At 37.7% G+C, this 15343-nt stretch overlaps 1 protein-coding gene across 1 annotated transcript; it reads right to left on the reverse strand.

The window, feature by feature from the left end:
* Positions 1 to 4417: 4417 nt before the first annotated feature.
* Positions 4418 to 6044, reverse strand: LOC140180709 (uncharacterized). The gene is made up of 4 exons (XM_072221991.1): positions 5596 to 6044; positions 5298 to 5508; positions 4981 to 5242; positions 4418 to 4671 (listed from the first exon to the last, which is right to left on the reverse strand). Exons 1-4 carry the CDS (start codon positions 6042 to 6044, stop codon positions 4418 to 4420), a joined length of 1176 nt encoding a protein of 391 aa, XP_072078092.1.
* Positions 6045 to 15343: the final 9299 nt, after the last annotated feature.

The raw sequence follows: 15343 nt of genomic DNA on the forward strand, positions 1-15343 counted from the left end.
TTTTATAACTTGGTTTTGTAGGAGGCCGATTTCTTTACGTCGTCCTCTTTCCAGTTATTTTTGTAATCCTCTTTCTTGGACCTTTGTTAGGTCTCTTTCAGGGATTACTTTTATAAATTGGTTTCGTAGGAGGCCAACTTCTTTACGCCGTCCTCTTCCCAGTTATTTTTGTAATCCTCTTTCTTGGACCTTTGTCAGGTCTCTTTCAGGGATTACTTTTATAACTTTTTCATTTTGGGCTGACTTTGTTATGTCGGGCCCTTCTAAGTTAAAGTAATCCTCTTTAATAGGGTTGGCCAGACCTCTTTCCAGGATTTACTTGTAACTTGGGTTGACTTGGTCCGACTTCTTTACGTCGGCCAGTCTTTAAGTTATTATTTAGCAGTCCATAAGACCTCGTCAGGTTCTTTTTCGGATCACTTTCGATAACTTCTTACATTATTCTGTGTTCATCTTTGCCGATTTGTAGAAGGTGGTTGCTATCTTTAGATCATCTTTTAGGTGAATCAATTTTTCACCTTTATCGGACGATTATCTTTATCGTGATCGTGCAGTGAAATTATTTTTCACTTTCTGCCGATCTGTTGCTTTATAATCGGACGATGAATACTTCAGATTAATGTGTCTTGAAAGCTTGTAGAATATCTAGCATATATTTTATTCGAAGAAAAGTGCGAATATATACATGTGGGAATTTTTTATCCTTTTGAATCTCAACTAGGTGCCTCATTAAAAAACCTTTTCAGGAAAAAGAGTGCATCCTATGATGAGATTCTTTCTAGCTATAGTACCTTCTTAGGTTGCAGGCGTGCCATGATCTGGGGAGCTCTCGTCCATCGAGTTCGGACAGTCTGTAGGAACCTTTCCCAAGTACCTCTATGACTCGGTAGGGTCCTTTCCAGTTTGCTGCCAGCTTTCCTTCTCCTGGTCGAGTTGTTTCAATATCATTTCGGATTAGGATGAGGTCGTTCTCAGTGAAGCCTCTCGGCACTACCCTTTGATTATATCTGGAAGCCATTCGACATTTGAGTGCTTCTTTCCTGATCCGAGCTCTTTCCTATATTTCAGGGAGTAGATCGAGATCTTCCTTTTGAAGTTGGGAGTTGGCTTCCTCATTGTAATGAACCACTCTGGGCGATCCTTCCTCAATCTCTACTGGGATCATTGCTTCCATTCCGTATGCCAACCGAAAGGGGGATTCCTTTGTAGTTGAATGTGGCATCGTTCGATACGCCCATAGGACTTGTGGAAGTTTTTCCGCCCAAGCTCCCTTTGCATCCTGTAATCTCCGTTTTAGCCCTGCCAATATGACTTTGTTAGCTGTCTCAGCCTGTCCATTGGCTTGCGGATGTTCAACGGAGGTGAACTGGTGCTTTATGTTCAAGTCGGCTACTAATTTTCTGAAGCCTGCGTCTGTGAATTGAGTGCCATTGTCTGTGGTGATGGAGTGTGGGACCCCGAACCTTGTGACAATGTTCCTATACAGGAATTTCCAGCTTCTTTGAGCAGTGGCGTTGGCTAGGGGCTCTGCCTCGATCCACTTTGTGAAATAGTCTACCCCTACTATGAGGAATTTAACTTGTCTTGATCCCTGGGGGAAGGGTCTGAGAAGATCAAGTCCCCATTTTGCAAACGGCCAATGTGAAGTTACGCTGATGAGCTCTTCTGGCGGGGCGATGTGAAAATTGGCATGCTTTTGACATGGTGGACATGTCTTTACAAATTCTGTGGCTTCTTTCTGTAGAGTTGGCCAATTAAATCCCGCCCGGAGTACTTTTTTGACGAGAGCTCGTGCTCCGAGATGATTGCCGCAGATGCCGGCATGTACTTCTTCTAGCACTTCCCTTGTGTTGGAGGTCGGCACACATTTTAGTAGTGGTATTGAGATCCCTCTTTTGTATAGGATGTTGTTTATGATAGTGTAGTACTGTGCCTCTCTTTTTAACCTCTTTGCCTCTCTTTCTTCTGTGGGGAGTGCTTCTGTTTTGAGGTAGTTAATTATGGGCGTCATCCATCCTTGATCCCGACCTGTTATGGCTAGGGTGGTTTCTTCTTCCGTGATCGATGGGTTCTGTAGCATTTCCTGGATTAGGCTTCTGTTGTTGCCCCCTGGTTTGGTGCTGGCTAGTTTTGAGAGTGCGTCAGCTCGGGCATTTTACTCGCGGGGTATGTGGCAGATCTTATATTCCCCTAGTTGTCCGAGCTGTTCATGGTGGGATCTTTGGCTTGGTAGCTCCCTGTTATTTGTGAGGTGACTACTTGTGAATCGCTAAAGATGTTGAGTTTTTGAGCCCCAACCTCTTTAGCCAGCTTCAAACTAGCTAGTAACGCTTTATATTCCGCCTGGTTGTTTGAGGCCGGGAACCCAAACTTGAGGGAGAGTTTAACCTGGGTTCCTTGGTTGCTTTCTATTATCACACCTGCGCCGCTCCCAGTTTTATTTGAAGAACTGTCCACGTAGAGATTCCATTCTGTGGGAATTTCCAAGGTATCTGTAAATTTCGCAAGGAAGTCGGCCAAGTACTGTGACTTGATGGCCGTCCGAGCTTCATATTGGAGGTCGAATTCGGATAGCTCGACTGCCCACTGTAAAATTCTGCCTACTAGATCAGTTTTCTGCAATATCCCTTTTATGGGCTGGTTGGTTTGAACCTTAATAGTGTGAGCCTAGAAGTACGGGCGAAGTCGTCGAGATGTTAGAATGAGAGTATAAGCAAACTTTTCTATTTTCTGGTAGTTCAACTCGGACCCCTGTAAAGCTTTACTAATGAAGTAGACGGGTTGTTGCGCACTTTCGTCTTCTCTGACTAATGCTGAGGCGATTGCCCGACTTCCTACCGCGAGATATAATATGAGCGGCTCTCCCTTTCATGGCCGAGATAGGATAGGTGGCCGTCCTAAGAATTCTTTGAAATCTTGGAAGGCTTGTTCATATTCTATCGTCCATTCAAATTGCTTTCCCTTCCTTAAAGTAGCATAGAAGGGGAGAGATCTTATCGCTGATCCTGCTAAGAATCTGGATAAGGCGGCCAATCTCCCGTTGAGTTGCTATACTTCCTTGACACAGGTTGGGCACTTCATGTTGAGTATGGCTTGACATTTATCCGGATTTGCTTCAATTCCTCTTTGTGTGAGCATAAAGCCCAACAATTTGCCTGCTTCTACTGCGAAGGTGCATTTTGCAGGGTTGAGTCGCATGTCATGTTTCCTTATAGTATCGAACACTTGGGCCAGGTTAGACAACAATGTTTTTTCCCTTTGTGTCTTTATCAACATGTCATCTACGTACACTTCCATAACTTTTCCAATATGATCTGCAAAGACTTTGTTCATCAGCTTTTGATAAGTAGCTCCCGCATTCTTGAGACCGAAAGGCATCACTATGTAATAGTAGTTTGCTTTTGGTGTTAAGAACGAGGTCTTTTCTTGATCTGGCAGATACATGGGAATTTGATTATATTCGGAATATGCGTCCATAAACAAGAGGTATTTATATCCGGATGAGGCATCCACTAGGGCGTCGATACTTGGGAGTGGATAAAGATCTTTTGGGCAGGCTTTGTTGAGATTTGTGTAATCAGTGCACATTCGCCACTTCCCGTTTGATTTTTTCACCAAGACGACGTTAGCCAGCCATAGTGGGTACTTGACTTCTCGTATGAACCCTGCCTCCAGTAGTGCCTGTACCTGTTCTTCCACAGCTTGGGATCGTTCTGGCCCGAGTTTTCTTCGTCTCTGCTGTACCAGCCGAGATCCTGGATAGACCGCCAATTTGTGACACATTAGCTTGGGGTCTATGCCCGGCATGTCTGCGGCTTTCCAAGCGAAGAGTTCGACATTATCTCATAAGAATTGTACCAGTAGCTCTTTTGTGTCTCCTCTCAGGATCGTGCCACTATTAGTCGTTTTGTCTGAGGTGTCTCCGATCTGAACTTTTTCCACTTCTCCTTCTGGCTGTGGACGGAGTTCTTCTCGTCTCTGAACTCCGCCAAGCTCAATATAATTTGGTTAGCAGCTTCGGCCTGCCCATTGGTCTGTGGGTGTTCGACCGAGCTAAAATGGTGCTGTATGTTAAAGTTATTTAAAAATGATGCGAGATTGTTATCTGTAAACTGTGTACCATTGTCTGATATTATTTCTTTTGGTATTCCAAACCGGCATATGATGTTTTTCCATATGAAAGATCGTACCTTTTCAGCGGTTATTCTTGCTAGTGGTTGTGCTTCTATCCACTGTGAGAACTAGTCTATTGACACTAAAAGAAATTTTACCTGGCCTGGCGCTACTGGGAACAAGCCAAGGATATCGAGTCCCCATCTGTGAAAAGGCCAGCTTACCTCCATATTGTGCAATACTTTGGCTGGCTTCATAGCAACGGGGGCGTGCTTCTGACAATTGTCACATGTCCTGACTTTTGTTATGCAATCCTCTTCATGGTTGGCCAATAGTATCCTGTTCGGGTAATCTTGGCGGCTAGAGCTCGTCCTCCGATGTGGTTTCCACATACGCCCTCATGGATTTCGTCCATTACTTCTTTTGCTTCATCGTTATTTAGGCATTTTAGCAGTGGCTGTGAGAGACCGTGTTTGTATAATTCCCCTGCTATATTTGTGTAGAGGCTTGCTCTTCGTTGGAATTGTTGTGGGTTAAGTTCGTCTTTGGGTATGATACCTGCATTAATGTACTATAGGAAAGGTATTCTCCAGTTATGGAGGTGGTTAATGTTTGTTATAGATAATAGTTCAATGCTAGGTTTATTAAGTGTAAGTTGTGATAATGTTGATGTTTGTGTATCCGCCCTAGTGGCGACAAGTTTAGATAATATGTCTTCTCTAATGTTCTTTTCTCTGTGTATATGTAATATGACGAATGAACTGAATTTTGAAATCAGATCATTTGCTATGAGCCAGTACCGCTCTAGCAAGGGATCTTTTACCTGAAATTCTCCTCGGATTTGTTGGACCACCAGGAGGGAATCACAGTGTACTGTTAGGCTATGCACTTGGAGGTTGAGGGCGAGCTTGAGTCCTGCTATGAGCGCCTCGTATTCGGCCTGGTTGTTGCTTGCCAAGAAGTGAAAGTTAAGGGATTGCTCGGCTATCACCGTGTCTCCCTCTTTCAGGACTACCCCGGCCCCGCTTCCTTCTCGGCTTGATGCCCCGTCGACGTGTAATTCCCAGGCCTTGTTACAATGGTGCTCGTCTGGTGTGAACTCAAAGACGAAGTCTGCGAGCATTTGTGCCTTCAGGGCCAGCCTTGATTGGAATTGGATATTGAACTCGGAGAGCTCGACAGACCATTTGGTCAGTCATCTGGCTAGTTCTAGCTTTGTCAGTATCTGCCTTAATGGTTGGTTTGTTCTTACAATTATTGTGTGGCTTTGGAAATAGTGCCTGAGTCTTCTTGCTGTTATCATTAGTGCCAAGGCCATCTGTTCTATTTTCGGATATCTTTGTTCTGTTAGTTGCATGACTCTGCTGACGAAGTATACTGGCTGTTGTATTTTTCCTGTCTCAATGACGAGCCGAGCTTAAAGAGTAATTAGAAGCGGATAAATATAAGTATACAGGTTTACTGATTGTTGGTCTTTGTAACACTGGTGGTGATGATAAGATGGCTTTGAGCTCGGTAAATGCTGTCTCGCATTCATCTGTCCACTCGAATTTTTTATTCTTTGATATTGTCTGAAAGAAGCAGTATGATCGGCTTGATACCGCTGGTAAGAACCGTGACAGGGCAGCTACTCGTCCTGCTAATTGTTGTACCTCTTTCATTGTTCTAGGGCTCGCCATGTTGAGTATTGCGTCACATTTTTCAGGGTTTGCTTCAATTCCTCGTGAGGTCAACATAAATCCGAGGAACTTGCCTCCTTGTACCCCAAAGGCGCATTTCTCCGGGTTTAGTCTCATGTTGTATGCTCGGATCTGCTCGAATATTTCTCTGAGGTCGTCACAGTGGGATCTTCCTGGGGTGGTCTTGGTGACCATATCGTCGATGTAGATTTCCATATTTCGACCTATTTGATTGCGGAAGACCTTGTCCATTAGTCGCTGGTATGTTGCACCTGCATTCTTTAGACCAAATGGCATTACTTTGTAACAAAAATTTCTATGTTCAGTTATAAAGGCTGTTTTGCTCTGGTCTTCTGGGTGCATGAGGATCTGGTTGTAACCAGAGTATGCATAAAGATCGGGTTTCCTATCGGTAAAGAAATTCACAAATATAATCGCGTTGTAAGTATAGTTTCTAAACCAACAGAGAATCCTTTCGTATAAAAGTTTTGGTTGTCACTTAAGCAAACCTAATAAAATTTATAAACCGAAGTATTTAAACCTCGGATCGTCTTCTCAAATAATTGCAGGGAGGTATAATTTATTATTAGTTATGTAAAAAGATATATTTTTGGGTTTTTGAAATACGGAACAAGTAATTTAAATAACAAGAAAATTAAATTAATAATTATAAAATCTCTTGGCAAGGTATAAGAATTTGAAGTCCTATCCTAGTTATCCTTATCAAGTGTGATGAGAATTGGATTTTACTTCCACTTTAATTAAGTCAAATGGACTAATTAATTTAATCCTCAAGTCCTAGTCAACTCCTGTGGAAAGACCAGTTTTAGAGCGATTCAAATCAATCAGCAACTCCAATTTCAATCAACAGCTGAGTTTGATAACTCAAGTGTTACCAATCACTTGACCAAAGCCAAAAGGGAGAAAATCTACTTAAATAAAAATGCCTTCAGATGGGAAGCAACAGTAACATAAAAGAAAGAAATCTTAAATCTGAATTACCTCAAATTATAAAGAAAATCATAACATGAATGGTTCATAAGTCAAATTGAAAAAAAATAACAATTAAAGTAATAGAATAAATAAAAGTGGAAAATAAATTAAAAGAACATTGAACCTGTGATTGAAAAGAAGTAGCCTAAACATAATAGAAATCCTAAATCCTAATCCTAAGAGAGAGGAGAGAACCTCTCTCTCTAAAAGCTACATCTAAACCTATAAATTATGTATTATGAATGTATGATGAGTTGTTGTTTCATTCCTCCATTCTCTGGCTTATATTCTGTGTTTCTGGATTCAGAATTGGGCCGAAAAAGGGTCCAGAAATCGCTGGGGGAGTTTTCTGCAGATTCCTGTACGTGGCGTCTGTCACGCGTTCCCGTCATCTCGGAGTTTTCCTTGTCACGTGTACGCGTCGGTCATGCGTACGCGTCATTTGCGTTCTGCTCAAAGTGCGCGTCCGCGTCAGTCACGCGTGCGCGTCGATGCCTTTTCGCGCTAGCCACGCGTTCGCGTCGTCCATGCGTTCGCATCACTGCCTTTTTCTTCGAAACTCCATTTTTGTGCTTTCCTTCCATTTTTGTATGTTTTTTTCTGTCCTCTAAGCCGTTCCTGCCTTATGAGACCTGAAAATACTTAACACACAAATCACGGCATCGAATGGTAATAAAGTGTAATTAAAATTAATATTTTTTAAAGCATAGGAAACATGTTTTTCACATATATCACACAATAAGGAAGAAAAAGTAAAACCATGCAATTTACATGAATAAGTGGGTGAATGATTGAATAAATCACTTAAATTTGGCACAAAATACATCATAAAATATGGGTTTATCAACCTCCCCACACTTAAACAATAGCATGTCCTCATGATAAATCCAAGAGAAAGGATAAAGTTAGAATGGTGGAATCTTATGCAATGCAATCTATTCTAAATGCAAGTTACCTACATGAATCATGCAACTTTAGTTATTATCCACCTATATATATAAAGCTTACATGTGGTTAATTTGTTTCATATTTTCAAGGAATCATATATACATAGCCAAACCTAGATAATGTTAAAGCACTTTCACAATTGAGATGGGTAAAAATATTTCACAAACTTGCAAGACAATTAACAATTAAGCAGAGATATATGGTGATGAGCCATTGAACCCTCACTGGATTTTGTGTTTACTCTCTAGTCACGCAGTGTTTATTGGGTTAATCACTCTATTCTTTTCTATTCATGCTTTCTAAAACTTTGTTCTTCATCTAACCAATCAACAAATATTGAATATAGACATACAAAGATCATGAGGTCTTTCTCAAGGTTGTAATGGGGCTAAGGTAAGGGTAAGGGTATATATAAGGCTAAGTGAGCTAACAAAGTGAATCCTTGATTAGTCTAAGATCTCACCTAACATATACATATTTTCTATAATTTAAAATGCTTTACCTAACTACCCAAATTTTTCCACTTTATTACATACTCATGTACTAAATTTACTTTGATTTCCACCTTATGTGCATTGATTTCTTCACTAAGCTTATTATTGGGGTAATTTTGTCCCCTTATTTTCTTATTTAACTGAAAGGATTTTTTTGGAGACATAAACAGAACATATATCAATGCACATAGTGTTTTTAATTTAAATTTGTTTCACATGAGCATGCTCCCAAAAATCCTTATTATTTCATTGATTTAATCATTTCCTATCAACCCATGTTCCCATGTTTCCCCACACTTAGGGTGTGTGTGGTTGGAGGGAATACAAATATATTCCCAGGAATTTTGAGATGGGAATATTTTATTCTCATGTTTGGTTCAAGATATAAAAAATTATTCCTGGGTATGTTTTATTCCCTAGAATTAAAATCCAATCCATTTCATTCCCATCTCTCCCCTGGTTATCTTTCATTCCAATGGGAATGGAATGTGTATAATAAAGTGAAAAGATTAAAATGCCCTTATTAATTTCACTCCGACCCTTCTTCTCAGATTTTTACTCCTCATTTCATCAGAAACCCAAACCCTAGCAGAGCTCTAATCCCATCAAAACTAAAACCTAGCCGAGCTTCTTCCCCAAATTCATGGAGACTCCACAGGCGTTAGCACCGTCTCGCCGCCGATTTGAGTTTGCACGACCACCCCTCACCTTATTCTAGAAGGAAATTCACTTCAATCCTTCGTTTGCATTCGTGTTCCATCATCGCAGCTCACGTCGGTTCACCGCCACTGTATGCTTGCCGTCGTCGCTGCCGCGCCTCTAGTCGGATCCTCCGCGTCGCGTGCTTGTGTTTGGTCTCTCTCCTCCGTCACTCTCTTGCTTGGTGTCGAGTTCGCCGTCGACGAGGAAGCTTTGCCACCGTTTCTCCAGTGCTTCACATACGGTTCTCTCTCTCCCTCTGTCTCTCTTTCACTTTCGATCTCTCTCTCTCTCTCTCTCTCTCTTTCGATCTCTCTCCCTTGCCCTCTCTCACTTTCTTCTGTTGGTTGCAGGAGATACTAAATAAGAGCAAATTGGTTGCTATTGATGCTGGAAACAGGGGCTACCCTCCGAATAAGGTATGTAAGTTGATGATTACGATGTTTTTGACACCAAATTTATGATGATTTGATGATGACACTGATCTGAGGTAGTTAACATCATTGTTAAGTTTGCATAAGGTCACAAGTTGAAAAGTTGTTTTCCACAGTGAGTGCTTTTGAGTTTGTGGTGTTTGAAATTTAAGGGGAGAAAATGAAGGTTAGATGGTGAATTGGTGATTAAGTTTTGGAGCACATAACCTAGTCATGTGTTTGCTGTTTTTCATTGTTTTTCAAGAACCAAAATTGCTTGCAATTCTTTTACTCTGCCAGATATTTGCAATTATATCACTGAGACCTAAAAAAAGATAATTTTGTTTCATTATAATTTTGTTAGCTGAACTTGAATTTAATCAACTCAATTTAACTATTATGCTTTTGCATTCTTTTACTTGTGTTCTATTTAACTATGATGCTTTTGATTCTCTTTTGCTGATATCCTACAATCAAACTTCAAGCTATTTTGGATTAGAATTGAAGTTCTCTAATTTGTATAAAGCATGTCTGCAGCATTCAATTTATTAGATATTACCTTTCATTAAAATTAAATGATGATATAGAATTTCACTTACAATGACAATGTATATTTCTTCTTCAAGTTGAGGGCTTATCAAGAGTATGCTGCGGAAAAATCCAGAGCTTAGGCAAGCGTATGTTTACTTGCTTGACTTCTTAACTGTTACTTTTCATCTTTTAAACTATGTATTAACTGGTGAAAAGTTGAAAATCAAAATCTACCCTTGCTGTTTGAATTTGCTACTAGTTCATTGATAGGTTCAATTTATTTCCTCTCTTTTGCTGAACAGATCTACTACATATACTATCGTCTACTCCTAGACATCCAAACCTCATTGAGCACACCAGTGAGAAAGCCAAGGAAGCTAAAGATATACAAGTGAGAAAACTAGTGGATTTGAATTTGTTAATGTTTCTTTCTTTGAATCTTACATAATATTTGTTATTTGTCCAAGTTACAGCATAGCTAAAAGAAGAAATATAATTATCAGGTAGTAGTAAGTAGTAACTTTTGGTGAATAGAGAGTTTGCACTTATTAAGTTAGTGCTTTGTCTCATGTATCCTGTGTTCTTTATTTTAGTAAGTAGTAACTTTTGGTGAGAAAGAGGGTTGCAGATACTGTTTTAGACCTATTCCCATGTACCCAGTGCCTCTCTTCTTTTTACTAAGAAAACTCTAACCTGATTTTACTAATCATATGTTTCCTGTGGGGTGTGACATATTCCAACATGAGTGTTGCCATTACATTTCCCTCTTTATATTTGTATAATGTCCTTATTGCCCATCCCTTCATAACAATACTACTCAGTATCATATTGATCTTGTCTCTGTCTGAAAACAGATTAAGACCTTAATTTTGATTCACTAGAGCAGTCAGCATACAATCTTTTTTAATAATTAATATACCTTTTTTTCCTTTATATATATAAGATAGAGTTATGTTAACATCTATTTCACTACTATAAAAATACAATGATCCTACCTAATCAAAGTAGAATCATATAGCCTTTATCTGAATTATCAGCAAATCTTGTATCTATATACTTAGTCGGCAGCATTTTGTTGTCATGCTCTACTGAAAAATAAAATAAAAAAGGATGTAAATCTGGACCATTATATCCTATGATATGGTTTGAATGCATTTATCCATATCATTGTGCCAAAAGTTAGCTAAGAATAATACAACGAACAATACAAGAAGCTTGAAGAACATATTGTGAACCCAGTTATCTGTAATGAATGCAGTTATAATCTCTCTGCTCTCATTAGATGGCAAATTTTTTTTTAAGGCCAGAGAAAGTTAAGACCGGGTTCTCTTTTTTGTATCAATGTAATAAGTAAGATATTTATCTTTTTGTGTTTTACTACAAGAGTTGCTGGTACTTCTTCATTACTCACATAAATTGAGCATGGTTTTCTTATGTAGCTTGTGTGCACCATCCATTTGGACAAAATTAAACTTTGAAATAAAAAATATTTATATATATCATATTCTTATATTATATATATATATATATATTCCTAAACTTGTCTTTTCTGGTTGTTTCCCACTGCATTGACATTGCTACCAGAAAGAAAAGAAAAGAAAAGTTATTTATATTCCTAAACTGGCCCTGCTTGATTTTTTTTGCAGAATGGATCCTAAACAGAAGATGAAAGTTATTGCCTGCTTGATTTTACATTTCGAATTAATGAATGACTTTATGGTCAAGTTGTTGATAATTTGCTATGTTTTGATTATATTGCAATTGAAAAAAAAGAAAAGAAAATAGAATGATAGTTATAGTAGGCAAGTAATAAGAGATGTTAGTGTTGATAGGATTATTTATTTTAGTGATCTAGCATGTATAGAAAACACAAGAATGGATAGATGTGCCTTTCATGCATTGTGTAACATGCTTAAAAGGGTTGGAAGGTTAGAACCAAGTAGGAATATGGGTGTTGAAGAAATGGTTGCCATGTTTTTACATATTATAGCACATGACGTCAAAATTAGAGTAATAAAGAGACAATTTGTGAGATCTGAAGAAACAATTAGTAGGCGGTTTAATGATGTATTGCTTGCTATTTTGAGATGTCATAATCTCTTACTGAAGAAACCTCAACCATTTAGCCAGGATAAAATGGATGAACGATGGAAATGGTTTAAGGTAATTTATTTTGCTAATGTTATTAAATCTCATATGGTTGGTGTTCTTTAGGATTGAGTTAATTGATCTTTGTTTTGGATTTTAGGATTGCCTAGGAGCCTTAGATGGTACTCATATCAAAGTCAATGTTCTTGAGGCTGATAAGCCTAGATATCGAAATAGAAAAGGTGACATAACAACCAATGTGCTTGGAGTGGTTACTCCCGATATGCAATTTATCTACGTACTGGTGGGTTGGGAGGGTTCAGCTGCGGATTCTAGGGTATTGCGAGATGCACTATTTCGCAATGGGTTTAGTGTTCCCTAAGGTATTTTATCGAGACTTTAATATGTTATCAAAGTAACCATTTGATCTTTCATTAATTTTGTTCAATTGTGTATGTCACACTAGGTCATTATTACTTATGTGATGCTGGATACATGAATTGTGAAGGATTTTTGGCACCTTATAGAGGACAAAAATATCATTTGAGTGAGTTTAATCCACATAATCAATCTAGTACGGCCCAAGAACTTTTTAATATGAAACACTCACAAGCTAGAAATGTCATTGAAAGGGCATTTGGAGTATTGAAAGTAAGATGGGGAATTTTAAGAGGAAGGTCATTTTATCCTATTAAAACTCAAGGAAGAATTATAACTGCATGTTGCCTTTTGCATAATCACATTAGAAGGTGATGGTTGTGGATCCTATTGATGAGATAGTAGATCAAAATATGCTTGGAGTAGATGGGGGGACGATCCACCATATTGAGACGAGCGATGCTTGGGGTAGATGGAGGGATCAACTTGCACAAGAAATGTGGAACCAATGGAGGAGAAGACATCATACACGATAATTATGTTCATTTTTCTATGTATAAGGTTGTCTATTGTAACATTGATTTCATTTTATTGATGTGGTTGCGTTCTTGTACAAGAGTTGTGCGTCTGCTAGTAAATTTTAACTTTTGAGACTTCTTTGTAACTTTAATTTGGATAATAGTAAAGCTTTTTAATACATATGTGGTTAGAATCGTTGAGCTTTGTTTTATATAAGTTCATTTATGGATTATGAGACGAATTATGAATTATGGAATTTTTGAAAATTTAGATACGTATTTTATGTTAATTTTAATTAAACATATTTAATATTAGGGGTATTTAAGTAAATTTAAAAAATTTAGAGTCAATAATAATTTAACTAAAGATATTTGTTATTAGGGATATTTTAGTAAATTTAAAAAAAAATTAGAATCAATAATAATTTTAATTAAAGATATTTGATATTAGGAGTATTTTAGTAAATTTAAAAAAATTTAGAGTCAATAATAATTTAACTAAAGATATTTGTTATTAGGGATATTTTAATAAATTTTAAAAAAAATTAGAATCAATAATAATTTTAATTAAAGATATTTGATATTAGGGGTATTTTAGTAAATTTAAAAAAATTTAGAATCAATAATAATTTTAATTAAAAATATTTGATATTAGGATTATTTTACTAAATTTAAAAATAAATTAAGAATAATATTTTATTTTATTTATATTTATTTAAAAAATTACAGTCTAAAAAATTTAATTAAAAATATTTTATTTTATTATATTTATATTTTATTATATTTATATTTTATTATATATATTTACTAAATTTAATCATTAATATTCTAATTAAAAATTATAAGGGTATTTTGGACAAAGTATTTATAATTCCCAAATATATTAAATATGAACCAAACAAAAACTAAAACATTCCTAGGCATATGATTAATATTCCATAGATTTTATTTTTACAAACCAAACATAGGAATACTGTATACTTGGTAATATTATTCCAAGGAATCATATTCCTAGTAATGATATTCCTAGGCATAAAAATTAATCCTTGAATCACACACACCCTTAGTGTGTATCACAATTTCTATCTTAAGCTAACCAAGGATTCAACTTGAGATTTTTAATTTATTTTTCTGCTTAAGGCTAGTAATGTGGTCATAGAATAAGAGGGGATTAAAAGCTCAAGGGGCTAACAAAGGTGATGTAAAATGTAGGCTAATTTGGGTTAAGTGAGCAATTTAAACAATGGCCTCAATCATCTCTTGGTATGTATCTATATTCTATATTGGACATATAGATTGAAACAAAGTAAAGATCACCAGAATAAAAAAGAAGGGTGAACACACAAGAATGAAATAATTATGGTTAAATAATGTAATCATACAATTAAGCTCAAAAACTCACAGGTTGTGTGTTCTTTGGCTTAAAAATCATATATCAGTTATGTATGTCATGCAAGTAGAAATCAAGAGTTTCCATCATTCTCAATGTGAATCTTAGGGTGGCTCTTAAAATCTTAGTGTTCTTCCTTAAAAAATGTTGTGTAAATTAACCAAAATTTATTGCTATATAGATACAGTGTGTGGATTGTTGTGATTCTGTTATACTAAAGTTTCTGGTTTACTCTTTTTATTTTCGATTAATCCAAATTATCATATGTTAAAAGGGTAAACTAAACTAATTAATCTATACGTTCTATATCACAACTTAATAACTAAAATTGCAACTAGACTAAACTAAATATCTAATATATAGATTAAAGTGCAAAATGCGGAAATACAGTAAAAATACAGCAAAAGAAAAGTGTGCAAGTACTGAAAGATAAAAATAAAAATAAAAATACAGAAAAAAAGCAAAATAGGATAAAAAGAGTCTGAAAAGTGCTTCACCAAAATAAAGTACGCCAGAGATGGAGACCTCCCTACACTTAAATAATAGCATCGTCCTCGATGCTCACTCAAGCTGGGTGTGAGAAGTGTCATCTCCGGAAGGATGAGCAGTGGGTGTCTCTATGGTGGTCTGAGGCTCTGCAGTCTGGGTGAGTGTCGGAGGATCTGTCTGCTGCAGTGGAGGCTCTGACTGTAGAGGGATCTCTGAGTCTGCGAGCTATATCTGCTGTGGCTCCTCATGCTGTGGCACAGCCGGTTCTGGTCCTGCCTGCTCAGCCTCTCTCTGTGCATGTGTCTCCTCCTCATGCTCATCCGCCTCCGCATCAGATGTCTCTGAAGGTGTATCGGGCTCGGAGGGGATGTCGCCGCCGGATCGGATCATCAACTCGAGGTGCTCATAGCGTCGCTTATTGCGACGCTCCATGCTATCCAAGCGTGCGAAGAGTCGGTGCACCAGATGGTAAATGAGCTCAGAAGTAGGGGGAGGTGCAGTAGTGATAGCTGAGGCAGTAGATGCTAAAGGGGCAGCTGAAGATGTGACTGCCTCAGCAGAGGCGGTGAGGAATGGGGGTCTGTAGCCTAAAGCCTGAAACTTCCTACTG

This window comes from Arachis hypogaea, chromosome 17 (assembly GCF_003086295.3).
Source record: "Arachis hypogaea cultivar Tifrunner chromosome 17, arahy.Tifrunner.gnm2.J5K5, whole genome shotgun sequence".
Lineage (NCBI taxonomy): Eukaryota > Viridiplantae > Streptophyta > Magnoliopsida > Fabales > Fabaceae > Arachis > Arachis hypogaea.